The sequence below is a fragment of the Saccostrea echinata genome, unplaced genomic scaffold (assembly GCF_033153115.1).
Source record: "Saccostrea echinata isolate AGI-Se365-2 ecotype Australia unplaced genomic scaffold, CSIRO_AGI_Sech_v1 ptg000003l, whole genome shotgun sequence".
Taxonomy (NCBI): domain Eukaryota; kingdom Metazoa; phylum Mollusca; class Bivalvia; order Ostreida; family Ostreidae; genus Saccostrea; species Saccostrea echinata.
Window position 1 is genome coordinate 13,505,001 of NW_026889752.1, and position 27,500 is coordinate 13,532,500.

Here is a 27,500-nt window from a genome sequence, read left to right on the forward strand (position 1 = left end):
CAATACTTTTAGTGATTTCATTTGTTAGCTGAACATTTTTATTTTATTGCTTTAGTATATTAAATTGATCTCTTCCCTTTTTGCTGGCAACATTTATCAAGTGAAAGGCTTATTTTTATAAAATAATATCGCAATTTGTCATTTCTATAAACATTTTTTTTTAGTTTTTATGCTATTTTCATGACAAATATATTTGTATGAGTAATATAAATATGGTCAATCAATGATAAATTTATTTTTTAACATTATTACACGAAATACGTTATTATTATTACTCCTAGATAAGAATCCGCCTCTAATCTTACTTGGAATCCGCCCCCGGAAATAGTCATGAAATGTCAAAATTAACATGCTGCACATTCCTCGAGCAAATTCTTACCATTATTTTTGCTTGTCTTTTATCAAATCATTTTCAAATATATATGTTTAATTTTGCTCGAGGAGTGTGCACTACTTCAATTTTGAGAATTTGTTGTAAAAATAGTGGAAAAAATAGCAATTTCCGGAAAGAACGGATGTTTAAATTATGTGAATACCTCTAATCAACGTACTTGCGAAATTTTTTTATGCATACATCAAAACTACCAATCTTCTTCTACATGTACATAGTAGTTATATTTTTGCAAACGTGTATATCAAAATACGAAAAATTGTGGGCCTTCGAATAATACGTAACGTACTTTGTTCTTCCGGGAAGGGTTGCCCCGTACGTCGTACCTCTTTACAAACAGTGAAAATGATTAGAGGCCCAAGCTAGTTTCAAGTAAGGAAAAATTGGTCAATTTTGGAGTTGATTTCAACATATACATGTATTCAGAAGACTACAAAATTTCGAAATTAACTTTGGTAGTAATCAGGCGCGTAGCTGCCTGTACGCAAATACGCAAGTGCGTACACATCAATTTCAGAAAAAAAAGATAAGAAAAAAGAAAGAATTATTCGGAGAAAAAAAAATCTCAGTACCATCCAACAAATATTCGTGTTTCAAATTATTCCGTGTCATACTGTGTCGATTTAAATTTTAAATTATCATGGTTGTATGATAAAATTTGAAATCTTTTATTTAATAACTGCCAAATCCAAATAATTGTTCTATTATACATCGATATTTTTTTAAAAGGTCTTTGAAAAATTAATTTTCAGCCATATCGTTGAATGCTATGATCTACTAGTATGATTTACAATACGATATTTTTTGTTCATAATTAAAATTTTGTATACACGTGTTTTTAAACGTTAAGAATTATTATATGTCACCAATTAAAATATCGGTTAAATTTTAAGCCTCAATTATATGAACAATAAGTTTCCATGGAATATTAATTTTCGTTAAAAAATGAATATTACTATGTCTTTTATTTCCTAAACAAAAACTAAATGGCATAATTTTTATATTTCAAGAAAATGAATGACGTGCAGGCACGTAATATCAGGGGAGCCTCCCCTACGTATTCCCAAAACCTAACCTTTTACTATTGAAAATGTACATTGAAAGGGTGGACACCCACTGTTTGTTGCACCATTGTTAAATCATTGTAATTTGGTAATGTATTAATAAAAATTTGGTTGGTGAAAGATGGAACCCCCCCCCCCCCCTTCAACAAACACACACACACACACACACACACAAGAAACAGGACTTCGAATTTTGACAATCTTCCTTTTTCGCCCTTGCTTGACAAAATTTTTAAAGTTGTAATTTTTCCTGGCTGGCAAAATCTATATTACGTGCCTGACCAGAGCCCTTAAACACTGGGGGGAGGGGGGCTCAAGACCCCAACCCCCACCCAACCCCTGCCGTTCTCTGCGTACACATCATTTCTATTCTGGCTACGCGCCTGGTAATGTAAATTGTTTATACATGTATATTTTAGATAGGAATAGAAAATGTAATTTTAAATCATTTGATTTATAGTATTTAATTGGCGAATTTGGGTACCCTATCTGAAAGTTCCATTCCTTTATTTTTTATACCCCTATAGTTTGTCAGTCGGATTAAAACGATCTAAAGGCCTATGGTTTTGAGAAGTTATAGTAGGCACATGCATGTATACGCTATAATTGTCACTCACCCCAAGGAGAGGGGGGGGGGGGATGTTGTAATTGTTCCACCTTTAATTATTATTTTGCCGTTGATCATTTTAATTCATCTATTCAAAATCTTGTTGTCACAGTACCTATCAGGGCTGCAGTATATGTAATTAAGAGTTATTTCTCTTCATTTAGAACAACTTATAAAATATGGTAAAATGTATACAGCGTAAACACCGACGCATATTTTAAATGAACAGGATGATATATGATTTTATGCTTATTGCATGCATCCGAAACATTAATGTTAAGGTAACATTTCCTGGATTTTCACAGAGGTGGGGGATTCATTGAGTCAAAGAGTACGAAACGTGATTTCTTAGTCATTAAAGCTGCAAAGTATCACGTTTTATATATAAAGAATACTGAAGTTCTCCATGACCATTAAATAATAAAAAATAATTTAATATACTTGCCACATTTTTCAGGTTTATGACTAAGACTGTGTTAAATTTGCTAAAAGATAAAATATGGAAGACATAAGCGTTCTTAAAGTAAATTGTCGATCACGACACGGTTTTTTTTCCTTCTTTCTTTTTTTTCTTGTTGAAAGACATTTTTCCCATTTCTAATTTTATGACAAAACCTAACTAGAATTGCCATGAAAAAGTTCTATAATCAAGTATCATCAAGGTTAAATAGGGTATAAGAAGAGTTTGTCATGAGGACGTAGCTGCAGAACTGTAGCTCTCTGGTTTGGAAAATTAGGGCAAACAAACCAGAGAGCTACATATCCAAACATCGTAAAAACCTATCGTTTACACCGACACGTTTTTATCGCTCGCTTCAGGTATAATACGCCCATAGAAGAACATACACATGCCGAGAAAATCTAAATATTTTTGGGGGAGGGGATCCATATATTATTGATACAGTTCTGCAGCTACATTTTGACGAAGAATGTAAAAGTAAAATGAGAATTTTTTTCCCTTTCCAATGGAGCATGTAAATTATTTAAGAAAAAGGGCATTATTTTTAGAGTTCCGACAATTCATTGGGATATGCCTATAACCCCCAAAGGACGTAATAATAAATTTGATCACGTATTTTATTTCTTATATTTCTATTTCTATTAGGATTTGTGTCCTTATTGTGCTTCCATACACAAGAAAGTATGATCACGTGACCAACTTCATTACTATTGTCATATAAATTTGTTTGTTTGTATGTTGTTTAACGTACCTCTCGAGAATTTTTCACTCATATGGAGACGCCACCACTTGCCGGTGGAGAGCTGCAAATTTTGTCCTATGCTCGGCACTTACGGCCATTGAGCAGTGAGGGATCTTTTTCGTGCCAGCACCTACTGCGACACGGGACCTCGGTTTATACGGTCTCATCCGAAGGACCGGTCTCCACGTCCCACAGTGGGATTCGAACCCGCGACGTAAGGATCAACTCCTTACTTCGCGACTCTAGAGCAGACGCTCTAACCACTGCGCCACGCGGGCGACTATTGTCATATAAAGAAATACAAATGTAAATAGAAAACAAGATGTGTTTGTGAAACACTGATGTCCCCGTATGGCAACTTATAGCAAAGGTTAAACTTTCTCAAATGCAAATCAAATATTTTTGTACCCAAAGTAAGGTCTTGTCTCGAGGAATTTACCTGTTAATTATGAAACCCAACTAGCAACCATTGAATATATATGGTAAAGGTTAAAGTTTTTTTTAAAGTATGTCAAATATCAAGGCCAAACGAGCAAAATTAATGGTGCCCAGGGAAAGGCCTTCTCCAAAGAAATACACAGGCGAAATATGAAAGCCGAAGCACTAATCTTTCAAAAGTTATGACCAAGGTTAAAGTTTTTCAAAAGGAGGTCAAACTCTATGGTCAAGGTCAATGGACTAGAATTGTTGGTATCCAAAGGAAGGTCTTGTCACAAGGAATAGATATGTAAAATATGAAAGCCTTAGCTCCAACTGTTCAAAAGTTATGTCTTAGGTTAAAGTTTTCCAAAAAGAAGTCAAACGCCAAGGTCAAAAGTTGTTGGTATCCAAAAGAATGCCTTGTCACAAGGATTACACTTGTGAAGTATGAAAGCCCTAGCTCCAACCGTTGAAAAGTTATAGCCAAGGTTAAAGTTTTCCAAAAGTAGGTCAAGGTCAAAGGGTTAAAGTTGTTGGTATCCAAAGAAAGGTCTTGTCACAAGGATTACATATGTGAAATATGAAAGCAATAGCTCTAACCAATCAAAAGTTATGGGCAAGGTTAAAGTTTTCGCGGACAAACAGACAGACAGGGCAAAAACTATGTACCCCCGAATCTTCGATACGGGAGCATAATTATTTCTATCAGTCGCTTTAAAAAAAAAAAGAAGAAAAGGAAGGAATTACATGACTTGTATCTTTTTTTACATACAGTGTATCAGTTTATATACATGTATTTCCTTTTTTGCCTATTGTCGTTATATATTCAATATTGTTGAACCTTGAAATTCTTATATATTAATGAATATTTACACTGATGCTTTTAAAGTGATAAACTCTTAAGATCCTAAAGTGTGCATTGTTACAACGCGAAATGTAATAACAACGCATATGTAATATACCGGGTTTATTGCTTTTTGCGTTATTACATCTTCAACGCAGAATGTAATAACGCAAAATGTAAAAACAGACTTTTTAGGATTATTACATTTTGCGTTATTGCATTTTGCGTCGAGATCAACGCAAATGTAATAACGCAAAATGTAATAACATGATTTTTGGATTTTTACATTTTGCGTTGAGATTAAGCAAAATGCAACAACGCAAAATTTAAAAACATACTTTTTGGTCAGTCAGGTTGAGAATATCAAGAGCTTTTAATGGACTCATGGTCAATCTTTGGTAATACGTTCTATTTCCACTATGGAAGAGTTATACTTCTTAGTGCGCTCTTTTGTGAAAAAGTCGGAAAATGTACAAATCTCGCGGGATTTCTGGGACAAACGTAACATAAACATGTAAACAATATGTTGAATGTCGATGAACAATTCCTAAGAAAATGCAAATGAAATATTTTATTGTTGTGGACTTTATAAACATAAAAGAGTAGGAATGACAACGATATCAATTTATATCTATTGTAGATCGTATGTATCTATTTATCGTATGGTACGTACATCTAAACACAGTGCACAGGCCTCTGAAATGTCGTATTTTTTTATTAATGGATGAGAAATTTGGGGTTCTCGCTCTTTTACGTATGTCTTTTGGTTCTTCTATTCTTTAATTGGAATGACAAATACATTTAACATTTAAAATTGGATTGAGATTGGCATATTTTGTATTATCCGCAACGCCATGCTGTCCCAGTCAGACGACCAAACGCGCCTCTAATTTTGAAGAGTTCACTAATGGAAATACAACGTATTGAGAATGTCAATGATGGATATATAATACAGACTAATTTATAAATAGACATGTCAATCAAAGTTAAGTTAATGTTTTATAAGTATTCAATAAAAATGTCAGAAAAAGATTTTTAAAAAATACAATTAGATTTAGTAATGTCCGTAAAAGTCGTAACGTTCGTCTCATAGTCATAGGTCTGTCTATCTATTTAGTAAAGCAAGTTTCCCAATTGTTATATGTTTAAATCAATTTTGTGATGTTTCGCGTTGAACACAGTCCAAAATAAATAATTACATTTTGTTTATTACATTTTGCGTTGTCCTCAACGCAAAAATTAAGTAACGCAAAATGTAACTAAAAGTGCATTATTACATTTTGCGTTTATCCAAACGCAAAATTTAATAATCCAAAACTCGTGTTATTACATTTTGCGTTATTACATTCCCCGGTGATCTCGACGCAAAATGTAAAAACGCACAATTTAATAATCCCAGTTAATTACAATTTGCGTTATTACATTTCGCGTTGTAACAATTGTATAAGTTTTCTCTAAAGGGAATTTTTTGTTTGTTTGTTTATTTGTATAAACCGTTTTGATAGTAGCCAAATATTATAAATGTTCCTAATTGTTCCTCAGAGTTACAACCCCCTCCACGCGCGTGCGCGCACACACTCACACCCACCCAAACAAGAAACGAACAAATGAAACAAGACAAACTAGATAGAACTGTGAATTGTCTTCGAGATTAATGTTTCACTGATCGTTTTACCACAGAAAATTAAAGAAGTACCATTTATACGATTTATACATAAACAAGCCGTGAACAGCAATTGATTTTTTTCTCAATCTTTATATTTACATCTTTGCTTGCAGCCTTGACATTTACAACAGCTTTCCAGAGGCTTGAATTGAATTGATTTGATGCAACAAAATTACGACACCCTAAATCACAAGATTGAAAACTTTAACAGAATCATTAAAGTTCAGTGTTAAAAGAAAATGGTCAAACTCTCCCCTCTCTCCCTTTTCCTCAATTTATTTGAAACCCTCGACAGCAATCAGCAGACAGTCATGAATCGCTGCAATCCTAACTTGATAGTTATATACAATTAGTGCATTCTACAATACGAATAGTTAGAAAATTGTAATTTATTTGATTTCAATTCGAAACAAATCACACACTTGATGGGCTGATAGAATTTTCCTGACTCATTTGGAAATATTAATGGAAACTCTCTCGTGTGAAATTAAAGTACACTTTGGTATAAAACGACATTTGTATCAATTAATCAGTGTTTTTCTTTTGCTGATAAAGCTTAGATAATCAACATGGGTAGTGACACGAAAAGTACAACCGACTCTCATACGGCACATCAAGTACAAAGCCTAAGGGATAAATACTAAAGAAATCTAATTACTTTGATTAAGCCAGCTTTTATTTACCTATCAACTGATCATTGATCGAAGCCTCAGATACGAAGATTTACTTGCATCTTCACTATACGAGGGGTTATCAAAAAGTTCGTGGACTAGCGTCATAAAATTAAAACCGCTTTAGGTACATCAATGAATTTTTACACATTAAGTTAGCATCATCTTCTCTATCTATAGAATAAACCATAAATCATAATTTTTATTTTTTAATAAATTGTTAGTGTTTTTGTAAGCAAAGGTATGTCCAGGCGGCGCAACCTCTAATATGACGTTTTTTTCTACCTGATTGTAACTGAGAAAAACTCTTTAGATATGAGTATTTGTCATCAAAAAATCTCGTTAATTCAGGCATGTGGTACGACACATTTGTTCAGTAAAATTTGCAATTTTTACCCCATTCTGTAATTTCTATGAAATTTTATCGTAAATTTTATATGGAGTGTCCAAACAATTATGGGCTTGAAAATAACGTCAAAAGGGGGGAGGGGTTTCTTTTTCAAACACTCTATAGAGTTTCGCTCCTGGAAAAACTGGTATTGACCTAAGGAATGTTAAACTGGCTACAGAAAAATAAAATGCATCCAGAGTACTTGTTTTTTAATGCCCAAAAAGATTCAGAGAGATGAAATATGCACAGTTAGTGTCGATTTGTAGTCAGGGTGTCAAAAGTCAGTCACGTCGAAAAGTGACGTTGATCATGTGTGGTAGAAATTGAACTCCAACAAGCTAAGTATTCTGGCATAATCAAGTGAGGATCTTTCCCCATATAAAGATCCATTTACAATATTATATGCATTGAAAAAAGCTGCTCATGACATTTTAAATTCATATAAATAAGACGGGTTTAAGTCCTTACTTAACTCCAGGTAATCTCATCAAGATAAGTGTATGAGGTAGAGAGAGCGGACATTAAGAAACAATGACGTTAAGCGGACGTCATGACACTAAACGGCGACAGCGCCGGGTGATCACATAAAGTCTTTTTAATTTCAGAATAATTTGGCAAATTTTCAACGTATCAAGCTAAAATTTTCAACATTTCTTAAACTTTTGTTGTTTTATGTTCCGCATAAATTTTGTAAGCAGAGACTACATATTATTAATTTTATCGCGTCAGTCCACGAACTTTTTGATAACCCCTCGTACATGGCTCATTTTTAGTAGAATTTTCATCCAAATTATTTCTGAAAGCAAGAATCAAACCAAGGCCGTACGACGTATGCTGTATTTTTGATGTTATGCTAGTACAAGAGAATATGGTTAACTATTGAACAATATATGAAAGCATCATAAATAAAATCAAATGCCTAACACCATAGCTCATTGAACGAGAATGTTGTTTTTTGAATACAAACTAATGAGTAACAGTTTTTAACAAATGCTGTAAGCACAGCATCCTTTGAAACTGAATTCTCACAAAGCATCCTTTGAAACTGAACAGTGTTCAAACAGGCGGGGAATTCTGTTTGTAAACACGTGCCACAGATATATAGGATATGAATATTATCTAAATGTTAAGTGGTCTGTCGGGAGGAAAACATCATATTTCTATTTGTCTGTGATCTGAGCATATGATAGCGCCCATAGGACCGGTCAAATCGCTCAAAGATCAGCACCATTGATGATTGGTGCAACGAGGAAGCCATGAAGAGTAATTAACGAAGTAAGATGGGTATACTCGATAGTGTTAACTTACAAATATCTCATAAAGTTAGTGAGAGGACATTCGTATTTATCTTGTTGACCCTTATGTGTCCGATTTCTTATGAATAAGAGCTTCAGAACTTTAGCAAACCCGTATGAAAAATCGCAATATGACGACGGCTACTTATGTAAACATGTCTGAGAACATGGATCAGAACTACACAAGTCTCCAGTCCTTTGTTTTATCAAGATTAGGAGAGAAACAAAAGGATTTATTTTCTGTGGTACTTCTGTCAATTGTTTACATCGTAATTTTCTTGACCGGAAGTATTGGTAATTTAACTACTTGTTTAGTCCTCCGGAAACAGGTGTACATGCATACAGTGACAAACCAATATCTGCTGAACCTGGCGATTACGGACTTCCTGACGATCGTTCTAGGTAAGATCCAGATAAATGCTGTGTATTATAGATAACAGCTCTTATGATAGTACCTACTGTAGCTTGCCAACAGATAAAGTTATAATTGTTCCTGCAATGCTCAACAAAAGAGGTGATTAGGTCAACCACTCAATATGACAGAATGCAAACTGATCCATCAAATTTAAAGTGGTTTCTTGCAATAAATAGCAAATAATTAAGACTCTTTAAAAAATAAATATAATTGCAAAATAAGATGTTCCCGAAAATTAAGAAAAGACTTGCCCTCGATATGATGACGATATTTAGAATCTCCATGATAAAGTCAGGGTGTAACATCATTTAATGAGAAAAACTAAAACATATATCTTAAAAAATGCCAGTCATTTAATGGTGTTGAAAATTATGTCCTAGAGCGAATTCTCATCTGTTCAATGTCTAAAACTCCGTAATGGGCACCAAGTTGGCAAATTTTAGATTTTTGTTTTTTATCCAGGAAGTGTTAATATTTCACTCTGTATACAGGATTGTATGATTTAAAAATGGGAACTTTTCTTCCACTGTATTAGCACTGCGCTTTTCTCATTTCCCCTTCGACAATAAAAAGACATTAATAGATGTTTTTACACAATGAAGCACGATTACATCTTTCTATGTGACATAATCCGATCAGAACTGCACTTTACTGTCTTTCAAATTTATTTTAGTCAGCCCTATATAGCAAAACAAAACATTCTTTCTGATATGCCAACATCCGCCTTAGAGAGAGTTTTATTACAGATGATAGCATTATCAATCTGTAGGAGAGAGAACTCCTAAACTATACACTTAACATCTCTCAAGACAAAATTTGTTGGCATCAATTTAAATAATTGTATACAGTCGTAATAAATTTAAGTGCGAAGTAAGAGATTTACAATATACATTTAGCTTTATAGTTATATACTTCACTAGAGATATGTGTGTCTTTTCATAAAAAGCTGAGTGAGTACCGGTATATTATCTGAGTGAGTACCGGTATATTATCTGAGTGAGTACCGGTATATTATCTGAGAAGACATAAATAGATCCTCTGTTGATCTGGAAAAATATAGCTAAAGAATTTTATTAATGTATATGCACATGTATTAATGTATAAATATGAAAAGTAATTAGTGACCGTTATTGTGACACCTCGTGTTACATCTACAACATGTATATACATGTATGTTCTTATATCCGTAGTTTGCTAAAAACTTATATCTTGTTGGTAGACTGCATCAAATCATTGTTTTAGCTCACCAGAGTCATTAGACTCAAATGAGATTTTCTTATCGAGGTTTATTCTTATGTTGTCTGTCTGCTAACTTTTCACGTTTTAGCTTCTTCTCCAGAAACAGTGAAACAATTTTAACCAAAGTTGCCTCACTGCACTTTTTATATTGAGGAAATTCTAATTTTTCAATTGAAGGGTCATGCTCCCTTTTAACCGAGATATAAAAAAAAATGAATGGTAAAAATAGGGTGGGTTTGTTTTCTTTTTTCTAATTCTTAAGGAATTCTGAAGAGAAAAAAAAGGATAAAACGCGTAGAAAAGTTCCCCTAGCATATACATATATATACGATGTAAATTCGAAATCCAAAACTGATGTGAGGTCATAGTAGCTGGTACCAGTTTTACGTAAAAATAATTATACTGGAAAAGTTTTAATTTTAACATTTAGGTAAGCATCTTTATTTTTTTTTCCTCAGGAACATTTGCGCCACAATTTCTTTGAATTAATTGTGAGCATATTTATGTTGTGTTGCTTCAGATTCTTTCAAATAATTACCCTTGAACTTCCTGTCCAAATACGACTCGAACGATTTTGTCCAAAATGTGCATACGCATTGTATATATAGTCATGTATAATATATTTTTTAAAAAAATAGCGAAAATTAAACGACAGGAAATTTTTGGTGGTGGGTGTGTTGTACGTCCTTAAGATTGAAAGTATAGAGAAAAACTTTTCAAATTCTGTTTTACAGAACAGCAAGTCTGCATATACATGTATTTTATGCAGGCATCCCCCGCTTGCCAAAGCTATGGCTAATGGGGTCACAGTGAAGAAGGGGAGAAAGGTTACTCGTGTCAGCATTGTGATATCAATATCAATCCGCTATCAATATCAATCCGCTCAATCGCTTTCAAAAATACAAAACCAAGTGCTGTTTTTCTTAACCGGCCACAAGACTAATGTTTTTTTTCTCAGCATTGAAAAACAAGCCTTCAAAACTGATGCTACCCTTTTATCTTCCTTATCTTTGATGAATATTTAATATTTTGCCGATAGATCTCGTAATGCAATGAATATATAATGATATCGAAAAATTGCTCCATGCGATTCTACTTATAGGATGCTAAACGTTTACTTCCTTTTTGGTATTTGTCGGTTGTTAATTATAAAATGTAATTATGCGGATCAGTATAGATATCTTCAGATATTAATCGACTAGACCATTGTTGTTAAATGGTTAACTATTCATCCAAGTCCAACCAACCACCAAAACTCGATAGCGGATTTACATTTTTAAGCAAATATACCTATAACAACTACATTTATCTGAAAAAGTTGTTAATTACAACTATATCTAAAGTAATAACAAATAATTGTAACCAAAACAGAAATATAAAAAAACAAACGAACAAAAAAAAAAACTCGACAAAACCAAAGCCGAAAGAAAAGGATATTAGAAAATATGTAACAATCAAAGATTACATAAACGCATACATGTTTTCTAATGTCACTTGCGCAATCTTGCAGCAATTGCACGTATTTTAGATTACTTACATGCATACATGCCTAGGACTTCCCATGAGAATATTTTATTGAAAAAGAAAAAAAATCTGTGTCTCATTTATTGCATTTTTCTAGTCGTCAATCAACGTTCCGCGAATGGATTGAAATCATAGATTTGTTATCACAAAATGTAAGGAATCTACCACTAAATAAAACGGCTGTACAAATAATCAATGGTGAAGTTGAAATGAAATTGGTCCAGGAGTCAAACTTACTACAGACAATATTGGCCGAAACCCGTGGTACTTTGACGTAAATAACTCCGCCATGTTGCTCTGAAACTACTAATATGTACATTGATTGATTGATTGTATGTTGTTTTACGTCCCATTCGAAATTTTTTCACTCATATAGAGACATCACCATATACCGGTGAAGGGCTTCAAATCTAGACATTTACTCGGCACTCAGGGCCATTGAGCAGTGGGGGATCTTTATCGTGCCAACGCCTGTCGTGACACGGAGCCTCGGTTTTTAAGGTCTCATCCGAAGGACCCGCAACTTTCACTTCAAAGTGCCGAGCGCATGGCGAAGGAACAGTTGCTACCTATTTTTTTATCGACTTAGGTCAGTCGCGGCCGGGGCTCGAACCCACGACCTCCCGATCACGGGGCGAGCGCTCTACAATGTATCTTTTAATGAACGTCTGGAAAAATATGAAATATTATTACAAGCCAGTACACGAGAATTCACCTCAATTTAACTCGGAATAAACGAGGGTGGAAACACAAAATTTATCTTTTTTTTTCCCTGACGTTAATTATAATAAAATAGTTTATTCTATCAAGATGATAAACTTTGCTAAAGATTTTCACATATCTGGACAATCTAATTAAAATTAGATGTTCCGAATCCGCTACCGCTTCTCAAACATCTAACAACATCCCATTAGGGGTCACGTCAGAACGACCTTTTGATTATGAATAATCATAAAAATTTTGGCCAATCAGATTCAACCTTCTGTATACGATTCTAAAATTAGTTCCACGGCTACATCTTAACATTATTGATGCTCAGTAGACTGTCTTACGTTGAATTAAAGTAATTTTGGTATAAATTGAACGTATAGTCCGCCAATCTGGTATTCCTACCTAAATAATGCAAACGAGAATGCACAAACTACATGTATACGTCTATATATCCCGCACGTCACATTCATATTTAGCACGGTCTTTACCATGCTTATTTTGTTTACTACGAAACCCCTCGGGCGTTTAGGTTTGGCAGTAAAAAAAGAAACGCATCAGAACTATAAGCCAAGATTTCAGATACGGCGATTTCATTGGGTAATCGAAAGGTCGCTCTGACGTGACCCCGAATGGGATGTTGTTAGATGTTTGAGAAGCGGTAGCGGATTTGGAACATCTAATTTTAATTAGATTGATATCTGGATTAACCTATTTATTTATTATCAGGATTAATTATCAGGATTAGTTATCATGTATCATATTTTTTATAGTTTTTATCACTTAAATTGTAACGTGCAATTGATAAAAATCCATTGTTCGAAACTATTTTTCTTCGAACAAACACATTGTCATTGTTCTTAACCGAGAAATTGACAGTGAAATGTTGCGTTATTTAAAAGTAAGTATCCAATATGCTTGTGTTGAATGTGCAAGTATTCAATTCATTTTTTTTTTCAATGGCAACATTTTCTTTTGAGAAAATATTAAATCAATTATGGCTATGGGCGTGTCCATTGAGCTGGAATTGTTAAAATTCACTTTTTGAATGATAAGATGAAGCATTTTATTTAGACCAAAAAGTGCTACATCACTCTAATAATATTTGAATTATACAATGAAATGACAAAAATCATACTATGTTTGTAATGGCTGTATTAGTATTCATATATCTTGAGAATAAGAGACATTTAAAACCATATCTGAAGACTTTTATCTCCATCTATTGAATTTCTTGATTATAAGAACCTTCATCGTCACGTTTGGAATAAAATTATTTAGAGTTCGATCCAAAGCAGAGCAGTGATGGACTACATGCCCGCCGTTACCTGATCAAAAATCCGGAAGTGGAAGCCATTAAATCTGGAGGAAAACATGCCACCAATGTCAGGCGGATGTTTTTTTTAAATATGCAACATAAATTGGCTTTTAGTGCGTCAAAGTCATTGATAACTGTATTCGATAAGTCGTTACTGTATGTGATAAACCTTTTATACATAAATATTTACAAACAGGGACAGCTATTGGACATATGTTTCTTAGATATGTCCTGCTGGGAAATAGCGTGTGTACATTTATCTTTATTATGGAGAAAAGCCAAAAAAGGACACTTTGAAAAACATTTTATTTTTCTAATAAAGCTCAGATCAGTATTCATTGTAATAATTAACTTTATCTTTGTATATTTTTTCATGTTCTGCTGTGCATTGCCTTGGATTTTCTGAACTGTTGTCGATGGTAAAATGAAAGCGTAACAAATAAAATGTACGCTATACTCATCTTCGTTTTAAAGATGACAGATGGAACACAAACTCCTTAAAATAGGCTTTTAAAAAACCCACATGCTGATTCTGACACGCATCACTTCCTCTGATGTATACACAGATTTAGAAGCCCAGAATTTAGCTCAGTGTTAAATTGTTTTATTTACTACTTAACATATTAGAACCTAAAATATCTAATATTAGATCAGCGGGTTAAATATTTACCAATAACGTGAGTATAGGTGGCTTTTATATTCAGAAATTTTCTCAGTTGTTAGAAGTCGAAATGTTTCAAATCGATTAGTTATACAAAGCATTTTCCCTTAATTTCCCCCCTTTATCCCTATAATTCTATATATACGACATATTCTTATTCTATCTACACGATGTATTCTTATATCTCTACATGTTATATTAGGCACAAATACTCTGTATCTGTTTTCAATGAAGCTTTACAATCGACCCAGAAATTGTTCTCGACTTGAGAAGCTGTAATTAACATATGTTGGAGAAAATTATACTTTTAATATAGCATGGAACGTCCAAGGAAATAGTTAAAAGTGTTTATTTGATACATATAGATGTAAAGCTACAAAGAGAAGATTTATACTTATTGTAAGTGTTCATATTGCGTCAAAGATTTATTTACATTTTTTATGAAGATCATGATAAATTTGGAAGCACGCTGAGATCGATAAGTTTTTAGTAGTAATGTGAGAAACATTAAAGATATTGAAGATTAGACGTATATTACAGAATTAGAGGGATATCAGTTTTGATATTTATCGCGATTGCCCTCACACCGGGTGAACATTGATCGTAAATTAAGTGTCGTTATTCAGCTGTGTTTGGACCAACAGCTTCGATTCATATCTGAGTGATTGGAATTTTTTTAAAAGTCTTTACTTTTTCTTCTGAAGTTGTAAATATTCTGAAATTGTAATTCTCAAAAACAATTTAAGCAATTTCGTCTTGCAAATGAAGATAAAAAAAAAAAGAATACTAGTACGTGATTAATACAAACAGAAATGAGAAAGAGCAAATTATAATTTTATGTTACTTTTTCTGTTAGTTTTCTGTCAACATTTAAAGATTTACAAATACTTTATATGAAAAAGAAAATTTTTCAGTGAAAAATCCATTTTATTATTTTTCTAATGTTTTGATGAAAGTTGACAAATTTTAAACTTTTCTCCTGAACTAATCTGCTGCAAACGTGTCCATGCAGTATCTTAACCGAGACACTGCCTAGACGTTACATAATACAATGACCCAAATATGACCTTGACCTTTGCTCTTTTAGGTAGGGGTGTGTAATCCAGACCGTTTTAAACTTATAATATTTGGAGTATGGGAGTCACCATAAAAAACATAAAAACCACTTAATTTCTATTAATTTGAAATAGAGCTTTAATTCTTTCGAAAGGAAGACGTACATTTAAGTGCACCAAAAGATCAATAAAGCTTGACATTTTGATTAAAGAAACATCATAAGATAAATTACATGATCCTGTCTTCCTTTTTGTGTACTGATTGAGAGTGCGCGCGCTCGAGACCTGATATATTGGACGTTAATATCAAGACTCTACTCCATTCACCATTTCCTGTTCGTTCATTTTTCAGTCATGTGTTAATAACAACATGTTTCTTCTTATATATCACAGGTCTAGACGAAGGAATAATGAGAGCGGAAACGTAAAGTATATGGTGTCCTGACACTTGTTTATTCGGTCAATAGAACAGATGATACCAATTAAATTATTCGACAGTCAGTGTTAAGTATTCCAGTATAATTAGGTTGTAAATTTTGGCTGAATGCATACAGATCTATAAACATGACAAAATTTCATCACAATTTCGTGACATTGAAGAAAACTATACCACGGGATAGATGAGATAATTCTCCGATTACATGTACACTTTTTTGCTATTCATTGACATTTAATCAATGTGAATGATGCTTTGTGCAATCGCTTCACGTATTATTTGAATATTTTTAGAAATATCTTATTTTCCGCGCTCTTGTTATAGTAGCTGTTGGAATCCCTAATGCTTAAATATCACATCAATTGTGAGCAAGGGAGTCGTTCTATTACCTAATAAAATAACCGATGTAGGTCAAAATTGTATTTTACAAGGATATAGATGGTTACAAAAATGTCAGTATTACCATTTATTTTATTCAAGAATTTCTTCATTATTTCAGAAATTAGTCCCCTTGTAACATTTCTCTTCTCCCATACCAGAATTCTCGAGACGTTTTAATTTCCTACAAACTCCGGAGACACAGAGCTAGAGTTTTCAACATCACATGAATTCAAGAATTTTCTTCTATTTTTGATATGACGGAGTACAAAGAGATATAGGACATGCCGTTACAAGCATAAAAGTTCACACACACACACATGTATATATTGTCTTCCCACAAATTTTTATTAAAATAGAAAATTTGGTGACCAAATTTTCTATTTTAATAAAAATTTGTGGGAAGACAATATGTTACTGAAATTTTAGGAAGAACTCAAATGTCATTGCAAACACGTACTCACAACCAACTGTATAAATGTAACCAATATGTCATCAAATAAACTAGAAGCTGCTGTCATGAAAAAGTTATACATGAAATACCGGCACTCAGCAGTTAGTTTTATTCTAGGGCATTTTTAAGATTTCATCTTTTTTAGGTCACCTGAATCACTCAGCAGGTGACATAGCGTTATTTGATTTCGCCCGTCGTCGTGCGTCGGTCTTTAACACTTGAGTCTCTGGAAACCAATTTCAACCAATTTTGGAATACTAGTATATGTATATAAAACTTTTAAGCAACGGTGAACAGAATTGTGAATTTCCCTGTCTTTGTCTAAAAACCGAGGCCCCGTGTCACGGCAGGCGTTGGCACTATAAAGGTCCCTCATTGCTCAATGGTCCTGAGTGCCGAGTAAAGGTCAAAATTTGAAGCTCTTCACCGGTATATGGTGACGTCTCTATACGAGTGAAAAATTCTCGAATGGGACGTAAAACAACATACAATCAATCAAAAACCTTTTTCTTTAATCCTGGACATTATGCAGACAAACTATTGGCATGATTGCAATAAGCAATGATCCTTTACTAAAATTATGAAATTTGCCCCTGGGTTCAGAATCCCGAGAGAGGCTATGTTGGTCATACATGTATGTTTTATATCTTATAAAATCTTCATTTTTAAAAAGACATCTAGTTGGCACACTTTTTGCAAGATTTAATCATACTCATTTTTTTTTTTTTTTTTTTTTTTTTTTTTTTTTTTTTTACAAAAAATTGTGAAATTCATGACTCCTGGGTATATGATTCAGGCCCTAGGGTGGGATTTAGTTGAAATTATTCATAAGCACACTTTATCTTGGAATTATATATCTTTTCTTCTGCTCATGCTCATTTAGAAGGCAAACTATTTCCTAGGTTATGAAAACACTTACATGTGTAGCCCTCTTCCAAAATTGTGAAATTCTTTTTTTTCATGATTGTCATGAGCAGTTAGAGGTATACAAAAATTATTCTTCGTGGGTCCAAAAGTCAGGCCTATGGTTGAGACCAAGTTAGTCTCACAGGGGATACTTACTCCTCTTAGGCACCTGATCCTACCTTTGGAATTTCCGGAGGTCCGTGTTTTATGCCCTGTTAACAGTGTTTTGTTGAGATCGATCACTGTTCGTTATCTGCACCTTTCATTGGTCATACATGTATACTGTAATTTATTTTACAGTGTATCTCATCTTCAGTCTTGAGCCTCTGGGAGACAAGCTGCAGGAATATGATAAATTTAATGATTTTAGAGATTCAGGAATAAAAGTACCCTCGAAACTTAAAATCCACCGATATTTCCTCATGCAGACAATGGAGATAATATGCGGCTTCCGAAACAAGAGTGGCCGAATGCATCCAAAATGCTAACATCTACTCAATACTGTTCAACGTACAACTTATTGTCACTTAAAAATGGACACTTAGTCTATTAGAAAACAGTTCATCCATGAAATAAATGTCACGTAGCATTCAATATATGGGTGGGAGTATGTATCCCAAAATGAGGCATGTATGCAATACTAAAAAAAGTACGACTTCTAGTAAAACTAGTATTAATTGTAACGGGGACCGTTACAGATGTTCCCCAAACGCTCCCCAACTTCCTTTTGGTGTCTTATTCCCTGTAAGCTTCATTAAATAAGGCAATCAAGTATATTGTTTTTTTACGCATTACACGCGCGCGCACGGACATGCATGTACAAAATGACCATGTCAACTTGTCTACACTTTCAAATAGTTTCAATACATCTTTATATTCAAATTTCATCAAAAGATAAAAAAAAAATCGGCTATATTAAGTATATCTGTCATTTAACGCTTTGCAAGCGTGCGCACGTGCATGCATATCCAAGTTGACCGTGTCATCTTATCTATACTATTAGTATATATCTACATATTTTGAGTTCAAAGCATTTCATCAAAAAGTATAAAAGTTACAGCTATATCAAGTATATTGGTCATTTTAGCGTTGCATGCGTGCGCACGTGCATGCATGTGCATGTTGACAATGTCGTCTTTTCTACATTAATAATATGTCTATATATTCTGAGTATCAAAGCATTACATCAAAAAATGTAAAAGTTATGGTTATAGCAAGTATATTGGTAATTTTACTCATTCCACGCGTACGCACGTGCATGCATGTGTGCGCTGACCATGTCATCTTGTCTACACTTCTAATATATCTTTATATTCTGAGTTTCAATGCAATTCATCAAAAATGTACAAGTTAAGTCTATATCGATTATATTGGTTATTTCAATCATTGCGCACGCGAGCACGTGCATGCATGTGCATTCTGACCATGTCATCTTGTCTTCACTATTAATATATCCTTATATTCTGAGTATTAAAGTATTTCATCAAAAGATATGGAAATTTTGGCTATATCAAGTATATTGGTCATTCTACTCATTGCACGCACACGCACGTGCATGCAAGTGCATGCATGTGTGCGCTGATCATGTCATGTTGTGTGCACTTCTAATATATATTTATAATCTGAGAACCAAAGCAATTCATTAAAAAATGTGCAAGTTAAGTCTATATCATTTTTATTGGTTATTTCAATCAATGCGCATGCGCACACGTGCATGCATATACATTCTGACCATGTCATCTTGTCTACACTTTTAATATATCCTGATATCCTGAGTATCAAAGCATTTCATCAAAAATATGAAAGTTATGGCTATATCAAGTATATCTGTCCTTTTACTCATTGCACGCGCGCGCACGTGCACACACATGCATGCATGTGTGCGCTGATCAAGTCTTCTTGTCTTCACTTCTAATATATATTAATATTCTGAGTTTCAAAGCAATTCATCAAAAAATGCAGAAGTTAAGTCTATATCAATTGTATTGGTCATTTCAATCAATGCGCATGCGCTCACGTGCATGCATGTGCATTCTGACCATGTCATCTTGTCTACACTATTAAGTACCAGTCCGCGTAAAAATCAGACAAAAGTAATATTTAAGTGATTCACTGAGGTTCTCAGAATTCGATGATTTTCCACACATAGATTTCTCTTGCACTATGATCCATGAATGCAAAAGGAAAAATCTTTTGGATGATGGTTACTATGGAAACCTGGTCAAAGTAATTTCCTTAGCAACCAGCCAATTTTTCCATGTGAAAGGCCAAAAAATCACTTATTTTTAAAGCCTGAAATTATATATAAAAACTTTAACAATTATTCTTATTTACTGGTATGATAAAGACACACACTTTAGGTGTTTAAACAAAACAAGACATTGATATTTTATTCAAAGGTAGTACTGTGGTAGGCATTAGAAGATATACATGTTTTTGCATTTTTGCTGACTCAGCATTTTCCTCGATTTTGAAAGTCAATTTAAAATTAATACCAAGCTAATACAGCTGTTGTGTTTATTTCACATAAAAAGGGAGGACTCCCTCTTTAAGACTCTAACTTTGAAAATGCGGGTTTTTTGAAAAATCCTATCTGTTGCTTAGCAACAAAGTTGGATGTTTTGATAATGAAAAAGTGAAAAATGGTAAAGAGTTGAGTCAAAAATCTTATAAATTGTTATCTTTTAGTTGTAGATACAATTTTTAAAGAAATAGAAAATAACTCTCATTTATTTAAAAAATGAATCAATAATTTATATTTATTTATCTCCATGGCAACAGAAAATTTTCCATAGCAACAATGCAAAAAGGATTATTTTTGGCATTTTTGTATAGAATTATAATAGATACGTCAAATAGATAATTTTTCTTTAAAATACAATTTGGCAAAACTGTCAATTTAATATGGGTCTAAAAAAGTATTTTTGTACTTTATTAACCCATGGCAACAAATCTGAACATTTATCAACCACTTTTGTACCCACAATATCTTTTTACATTCAGTCATTTTTGAGGCTAAATTTTAAGGGCTGAAATGAGATTTTCAACAAAAAACATTCTAAATGAAAAATAAATAGCTTAAGATACAATATTATTATGTATCAAAAAGTTTGTATGGATGACAAGATTCCATAATCAAATAATACTTGGGTTGCCATGGCAACATGTTGCACAATGTCCAGAAAGCAAATTATCTGTGACCAAAATATTTTATTTGAAATTTTGGCTTTCATTATTCATACCTTTTGCTTGCATTGAAATAAGCAAAACACTCGGGAAACTTTAACATTCATAATTTAAGAAACTGTATGTTTTTATGGTTACCATGGATACGCTTTGAAGTTAGTGTTGCTTAGCAACTGTGTAATATAACCAAATATTGAAATTTTCTAATGTTTGGGGAGAAAAACTTATTTTAATTGAGATTAATTCATCATTTTAAAATAATTAATTAAAAAATACTACAGCATTACATTCTAGAAACTTCAGTGGTGTATGAATGCTTTTCTGATTACATTTTGTTTGGTACCTGCCTGTCTGTTTGTCAGTAAACTTTTCACATTTGTAACTTCTTAAGAACCATTGTACCCAAACTTCCCAAAAAGTATCACTGGTTAAAGGATAATCAAGTTTGGTAAAATGAAGGGCCACACCCTCTTTAAGGGCGAGATAATAAAAATGAATGAAAATTTTATGTCATCATTTAAGGACCCTCTTTACACTGCACCCTAATTTCAGGGTACTTTTGTTTAGTTAGACTGACCCACCATTTGACATAAAATAGAATAATTTGTAATCTGCACTATATGTCATAATTTAAAATAAGTATTCGAAACATTATATTAGACTTAGATAGAGAAGCTGAAGACTTTACAATGTGTATGTACATGTATTCTGTATTTGAGTAAATAAAAGCTATTTTCGTTTTCGTTACTTCATTGTTTTTGAAGATTTTTCCTAGATAAAAAAAAAAAAGGCACACTCCCTATATCAAAAATTAATTAGTTGATTTCAAATATCCATCTTTACTGTATATTAATTTCTCAAAGTCCAAAAAACATTTTTCATCAGTGTAAAGAGCGTCCTTAAAATTCTTCTCAAGAACCACTAAGCCAGCTAGAATATATGAAACTTATATGGACGCATCCTTGGGTAGTGTATATTCAAATAAAATTGTTTAAAAAAGACTCCGAGGGAGGGGGTTGGGGGTAGGATGAGGCCTTACTATACGATCAAAGATTAATATGGAAATATATAGGAAAGGATCTTCTCATGAACCACTTAATAACTTAAGAGATATCTGAGGACAAAACTTCAGATGGTCCTAAGACAGATCTTATAAGATAGACCCAGAAGCTCCCTTAGGAATGGGCTTACTTGGATATACTTACGAGATTCTTAAGATAATTCTAAAATGTAACATCGCAGACTATGTTTATATAACAAAGAAATATATTTAACATTTAATTAAAAATACAGAGTCATATGATAAATGTCTATTATTTTTTGGCTCACCTGAGCCGTCTTCTTAAGAACCACTAGGCCAATTTCAACCAAACTTGCCACAAAGCATCCTTGGGTAAATGGGATTTAAGTTTGTTCACAGGAATTGCCATGCCCTCTTTCAAGGGGAGATAATCAAGAATTCGTGAAAATTTGGTGGCATCTTTTCAAAATCTTGATCTCAAAGAACCACTGGATAAGGAAAAATGAAAATGTGAAGTCTTCATTACGTATTCTAAATTCAAGATTGTCCATATCATAATCACCAGGGGTAGGGCAGGGCCACAAGAAGGGGTCAAAGTTTTACGTATGAATGTAGAGTAACTGTCTTTAAAAGTCTTCTTCTCGAGAACAGCAAAACCATGATTAGTCATAAAAGTATCCTCAGGTAGTGTAGATTCAATTTTATTCCAATCATTACCCCTGTGGGTAGGGCAGGGCCACAACAGGGGGTAAAAGTTTACTATAGGAATATATAGGAAATACATGTACATGAATCTTAAAAAATCTTCTCAAGAACAACTAAGCCATTATTAGACATATTGATAGAGAAGTATCCTCAGGTAGTGTAGATTCAAATTTCTTCAAAAAATGACCCATTGGGGTGGGGCGCAGACACAACAGGGGCCCAAAGTTTTACATAGGAATATATAGGAAATATCTTAAATTTTTTTCTTCTTTAGAACAGCAATGCCATTATTAGTCATATTAATACAGAAGTCTCCTTACATAGTGTAGATTTAATGACATCCAAGGGTAGTTCAGGGCCACAAAAGGGGGTCAAATTTTTACTTAAGAATATATAGGGAAAAAGTATTTAGGCCAAATAAAAAAATATGTGTGGTTCCGGTTACCCGACCGTCCCTATTTTATACCCCCGACCCTAAACTTTTTTCCGGCAATTTTCATATTTTTTCCAGAATTTTCCCCGATTTCCATCATGGGCTCCAGTATTAGTTTTAGTTTCAGCAATGATGGCCTCCTTGCAAAACATTTCAACAAGCAAGTTTTTAAAAGTGTTAAATCCAAAGCAATCTAGCATGTAGGTGTCCCCTACCAATGTTGACCAGTATATTATAATGCCACATCTAAATGCCACTTGCAAAGCAGTGATAGGTATTATTTAGAAAAATTAAGAAAATCATTTTGTAAAAAAAAAAAAAAAAAAAAAAAAATCCCTACCTACCTACCCTAATTTTTTTGGAGATGTAACTGGAACCACACATATTTTTTTGTTTGGCCTTAAAATTCTTCCCCTCAGAAACAACAAAACCATGATTACTAATATTGAAATGGAAGCATCCTGAGGTAGTGTAAATTTAAGTTTGTCGCCCATAAACTTTTCGATATTGATATGATTTCTGCTTTTTCCAAGCAAATGTGCTCAAGTAAGCAATGTGGGCCTTTTGGTTCCTTTTACTACAAAATAACACACTTCTCTCTCCTAAAAAATGATTCAGAAGAAATTAATATGAAATCAAAATTGAATGTACATAAATAGATAACTGGTATCGCTTTTCATATAATTATCAAACCAACAAATAATCAAACATATATTTCCGTAATTAAATTTCCTTTACATATGCACTGTGAGGGAGTAATGCAGTGAACAGTGCATATGGATCTTACGTAGGTCTGTGAGGGAAATACTGAAAAAAAAAAGACTGGAGTCATCATTCCAATTTTTTTCAGGCCAGCGAGCTGCAGATATGCAGCAAGGAACTTATATCGCCTCGCTATTAAGGAGCTATCTTTTTCAGTTGCTAGCGCTCTCAAGCAAGCGCTAGCAATTAGTCTTTTTTATTAGTATACGCATCCTCGGCATCACGGTACTGCATTCTGGTAATACTACTGTACCATGTAAATTCCGTTATATCAGCAGAAAATACACATGATCTGAAGTTCCTGTCTTATTGTCTTACCTGTTATAACCTGTACAAAAATGTATATAAAGTAACAGTTACTTAGATATTATTAGATATTACTTCTATATTACTTATCTTCACCCTTTTCATTCAATTCTTGGATATTATAATGCCAAGACCGAAGAGATCAGTCATTTCTAAAATTATAGTAAATACCTAGCTTTTACTACCTCACTTGATCATTCTGGCAAGTTCAGAAATATAACTTAGGATATTTTTTTTCGAGCTTGCCGGAAAGACCTAAGAAGATGCAATTGCACAAAACGGTACCGCACTGGAATATTTTAAACTAGGTGCCCTTTGGTTCTATTGATGTCTTATTTTTCACCCCAGATTGAAATTACAGTAAACTACAGAATGCTTAAAGCAGAGTTAATTAGTTGTGTCATTGTGAAGCCCACTCTAGAATTCACCATTCTGAATTGAGCCCCCCCCCCCCCCCCCAATTCATTACACCAGTTCACCACCGTGCCTTCTTACTGATGATCAATCGATTTAGCAAATTAAAGTTCCAATGATTCTGACATCTACTTCTGTGTTTCATGATGGCTACAACGCTAGCTCACCTATCATTTTAAAGACTGGTTTGTAAATACTAGAAAATAGTGATAAGTAAATGTCTTCTTCCATTTCAAGGTACAGCAAGCATGCATAAGTACTGGATGAGTGACCTTTTCACTACATAGAATCATGCAAAAAAATCTGTGATTATCCTTATATTCACATGTAGTTTGACTTAATTACTCAAGATATAGTGAGACAAGAAAGAAAATCCCAGCTTCACCGTAATGTAACTTCAAATACTTATGAGTAGTGAAGAAAAATAGTACTTTTAGCAACTTCCCCGACGCCGTGATCAATCATCGATTAATGCATTGTACTTTGACACTTACAGTCATGCTTGCAATTACACAAGCATAGGATGAGAACAGTTTCAGGAAGTCAAGGACGTCTTAAGTTCATTTTTGGATGAGACTTAAAATAACTTGACTTTAGTCATGGTACATAGCTCATTATTATGAGTTTAAAAATACTGGATGGTCTAACATACAATAAAGATACTTCCAGCATCTCTTAAGATACGTTTTAGTCCTAATATAATATCCATAGCTGGAAGGCCCGGGTTCGATTCTCGTTTGCTGCATTGCTACAAACCTAAAACGTAAACATAGGTAGTGACTGTCTCTTCGCCAAGCACCTGTCACTAGAAGTGAAAGTCACAGGTCCTTTGGATCTGACCTTAAATGTTATGGTGGCGTTGGCAGATAAAGAACCCTTAATGATCAGTGGGTCTGAGTGCTGAGTAAAGGTGTAAATTTGAAGCTCTGTATCAACGTGGATGTAAATTATTACTTTAGTGTCTAAAACAACAATAAATAATCAATTGATTTCCAGATATTTTCAAAACCAATAGACATTTTCACAAAGAAAAAAAAATCTTGCCATAAGTTTCAACCGTAAGAGAAATTTTTTCACAAAAATTCTTAGAGATTCTTAGGTGTAAAATTTAACATAGCTTTATGAGAGCCCTTATCTTTCATATGGAATGGTAGCTAAGCTACATTAATTTAAGGTACTATATCCAAGGTAATCATAAAAAATATACTATCTGAAGAAACAGGTATGCTAAAGCTACTTGTATAACCAGTTAGTTTTGCCAATTTGAATAATAAGCAAAAACTGGGGCCAAGTATTTCGCAAACAAAAAGTTTGTCTTCTGGCCAGTGTGGAACTTGTTACCATGGCAACCCAAGAGTTATTTATTCTATGGAATCTTTACATCAACAAAGATATTTTGATACATACTACTTGTATCTATTTGTGTTTATTTTTCATTCAGAAGGCCTTTTTCGGAAAATCTCATTTCATCTTCCAAAAAAAAAAACCTGTATGTAAAAGGGTAAAGTGGTTACAAAATTGGTTGCTACCTATAGATATTCAAAATTGTTGCCATGGGTTAATTAAGTAAAATTTACTTTTATCAGATCCATATTAAATTGACAATAGCTAAATTGCAATTTTAAGAATAATTATCTATTCGTTTCCATTATAACTCCATACAAAAATGCCCAAAATAATCCTTTTTGCATTGTTGCTATGCAAAACTTGCTGTTGCCATGGAGATAAATAATTATGAATTATTGATCTATTTTTAAAATAAATGAGAATTATTTTCTATTACTTGAAAAATTGTATCTGCAGCAAAAACATAACAATTTATAAGATTTTTGACTCAACTCTTTACCATTTTTCACTTTTTCATTATCAAAACATCCAACTTTGTTGCTAGGCAACAGATAGGATTTTTCAAAAAACCCGCATTTTCAAAGTTAGAGTCTTAAAGAGGGAGTCCTCCCTTTTTATGTGAAATAAACACAACAGCTGTATTAGCTTGGTATTAATTTTAAATTGACTTTCAATATTGCCAAAATCGAGGAAAATGCTGAGTCAGCAAAAATGCAAAAACATGTATATCTTCTAATGTCTACCACAGTACTACCTTTGAATAAAATATCAATGTCTTGTGTTGTTTAAACACCTAATGTGTGTGTCTTTATCATACCAGTAAATAAGAATAATTGTTAAAGTTTTTATATATAATTTCAGGCTTTAAAGATAAGTGATTTTTTGTCCCTTCACATGGAAAAATTGGCTGGTTGCTAAGGAAATTACTTTGACCAGGTTTCCATAGTAACCATGATCCAAAACATTTTTCATTTTACATTCATGGATCATAGTGCAAGAGAAATCTATGTGTGGAAAATCATCGAATTCTGAGAACCCCCATGAATCACCTTTTGTCTGATTTTTATGCGGATTGGTACTTAATATATCCTTATATTCTGAGTATCAAAGCATTTCATCAAAAAATACAAAAGTTACAGCTATATCAATTAAATTGGTCATTTTACGTATTGCACGCGCACGCACGTGCATGCACGTGCGCGCAAAATGACCTTCGTTCCGCAAATCTACATAACATTCCTATTAACCCTAAAAAGGTTTCACCTCAATCGGATGTGTAGTTTCGGAGATCACTCACGGACAAAAAAGTACCCAGGAAGAAAAATAATAATAATAATAATAACTAGTTATAATTGTAACGGGGACCGTTACAGATGTTCCCCAAACGCTCCCCAACACCCTTTTGGTGTCTTATTTCCTGTAAGCTTCATTAAATAAGGCAATGAAGTATATTGATCGTTTTTTGCATTTCACGCGTGCGCACGTGCATGCATGTGCAAGATGACCATGTCATCTCATCTATACTATAAAAGCATCTTTATATTCTCAGTATCAAAACATTCCATCAAAAAATATATAAGTTCCGGCTATATCAAGTATATTGGTCATCTTAGCATTGCACGCATGCGCACCTGCATGCATGTTCATAATGACCATGCCATTTTGTCTACACTTATAATAT

The 27,500-nt window shown here is 33.4% G+C and overlaps 1 protein-coding gene across 1 annotated transcript in view; it reads left to right on the forward strand.

Annotated features, from left to right (window-relative positions):
* The first annotated feature begins 8,352 nt into the window (after positions 1-8,352).
* Positions 8,353-27,500, forward strand: part of LOC133178600 (pyrokinin-1 receptor-like) — a 69,999-nt gene continuing 50,851 nt past the window's right edge. Inside the window, exon 1 of the mRNA XM_061313329.1 lies at positions 8,353-8,953. Within this exon, the coding sequence (XP_061169313.1) occupies positions 8,668-8,953 (286 nt within the window). The 5' untranslated portion in view covers positions 8,353-8,667. The remainder of the gene's footprint in view (positions 8,954-27,500) is intronic.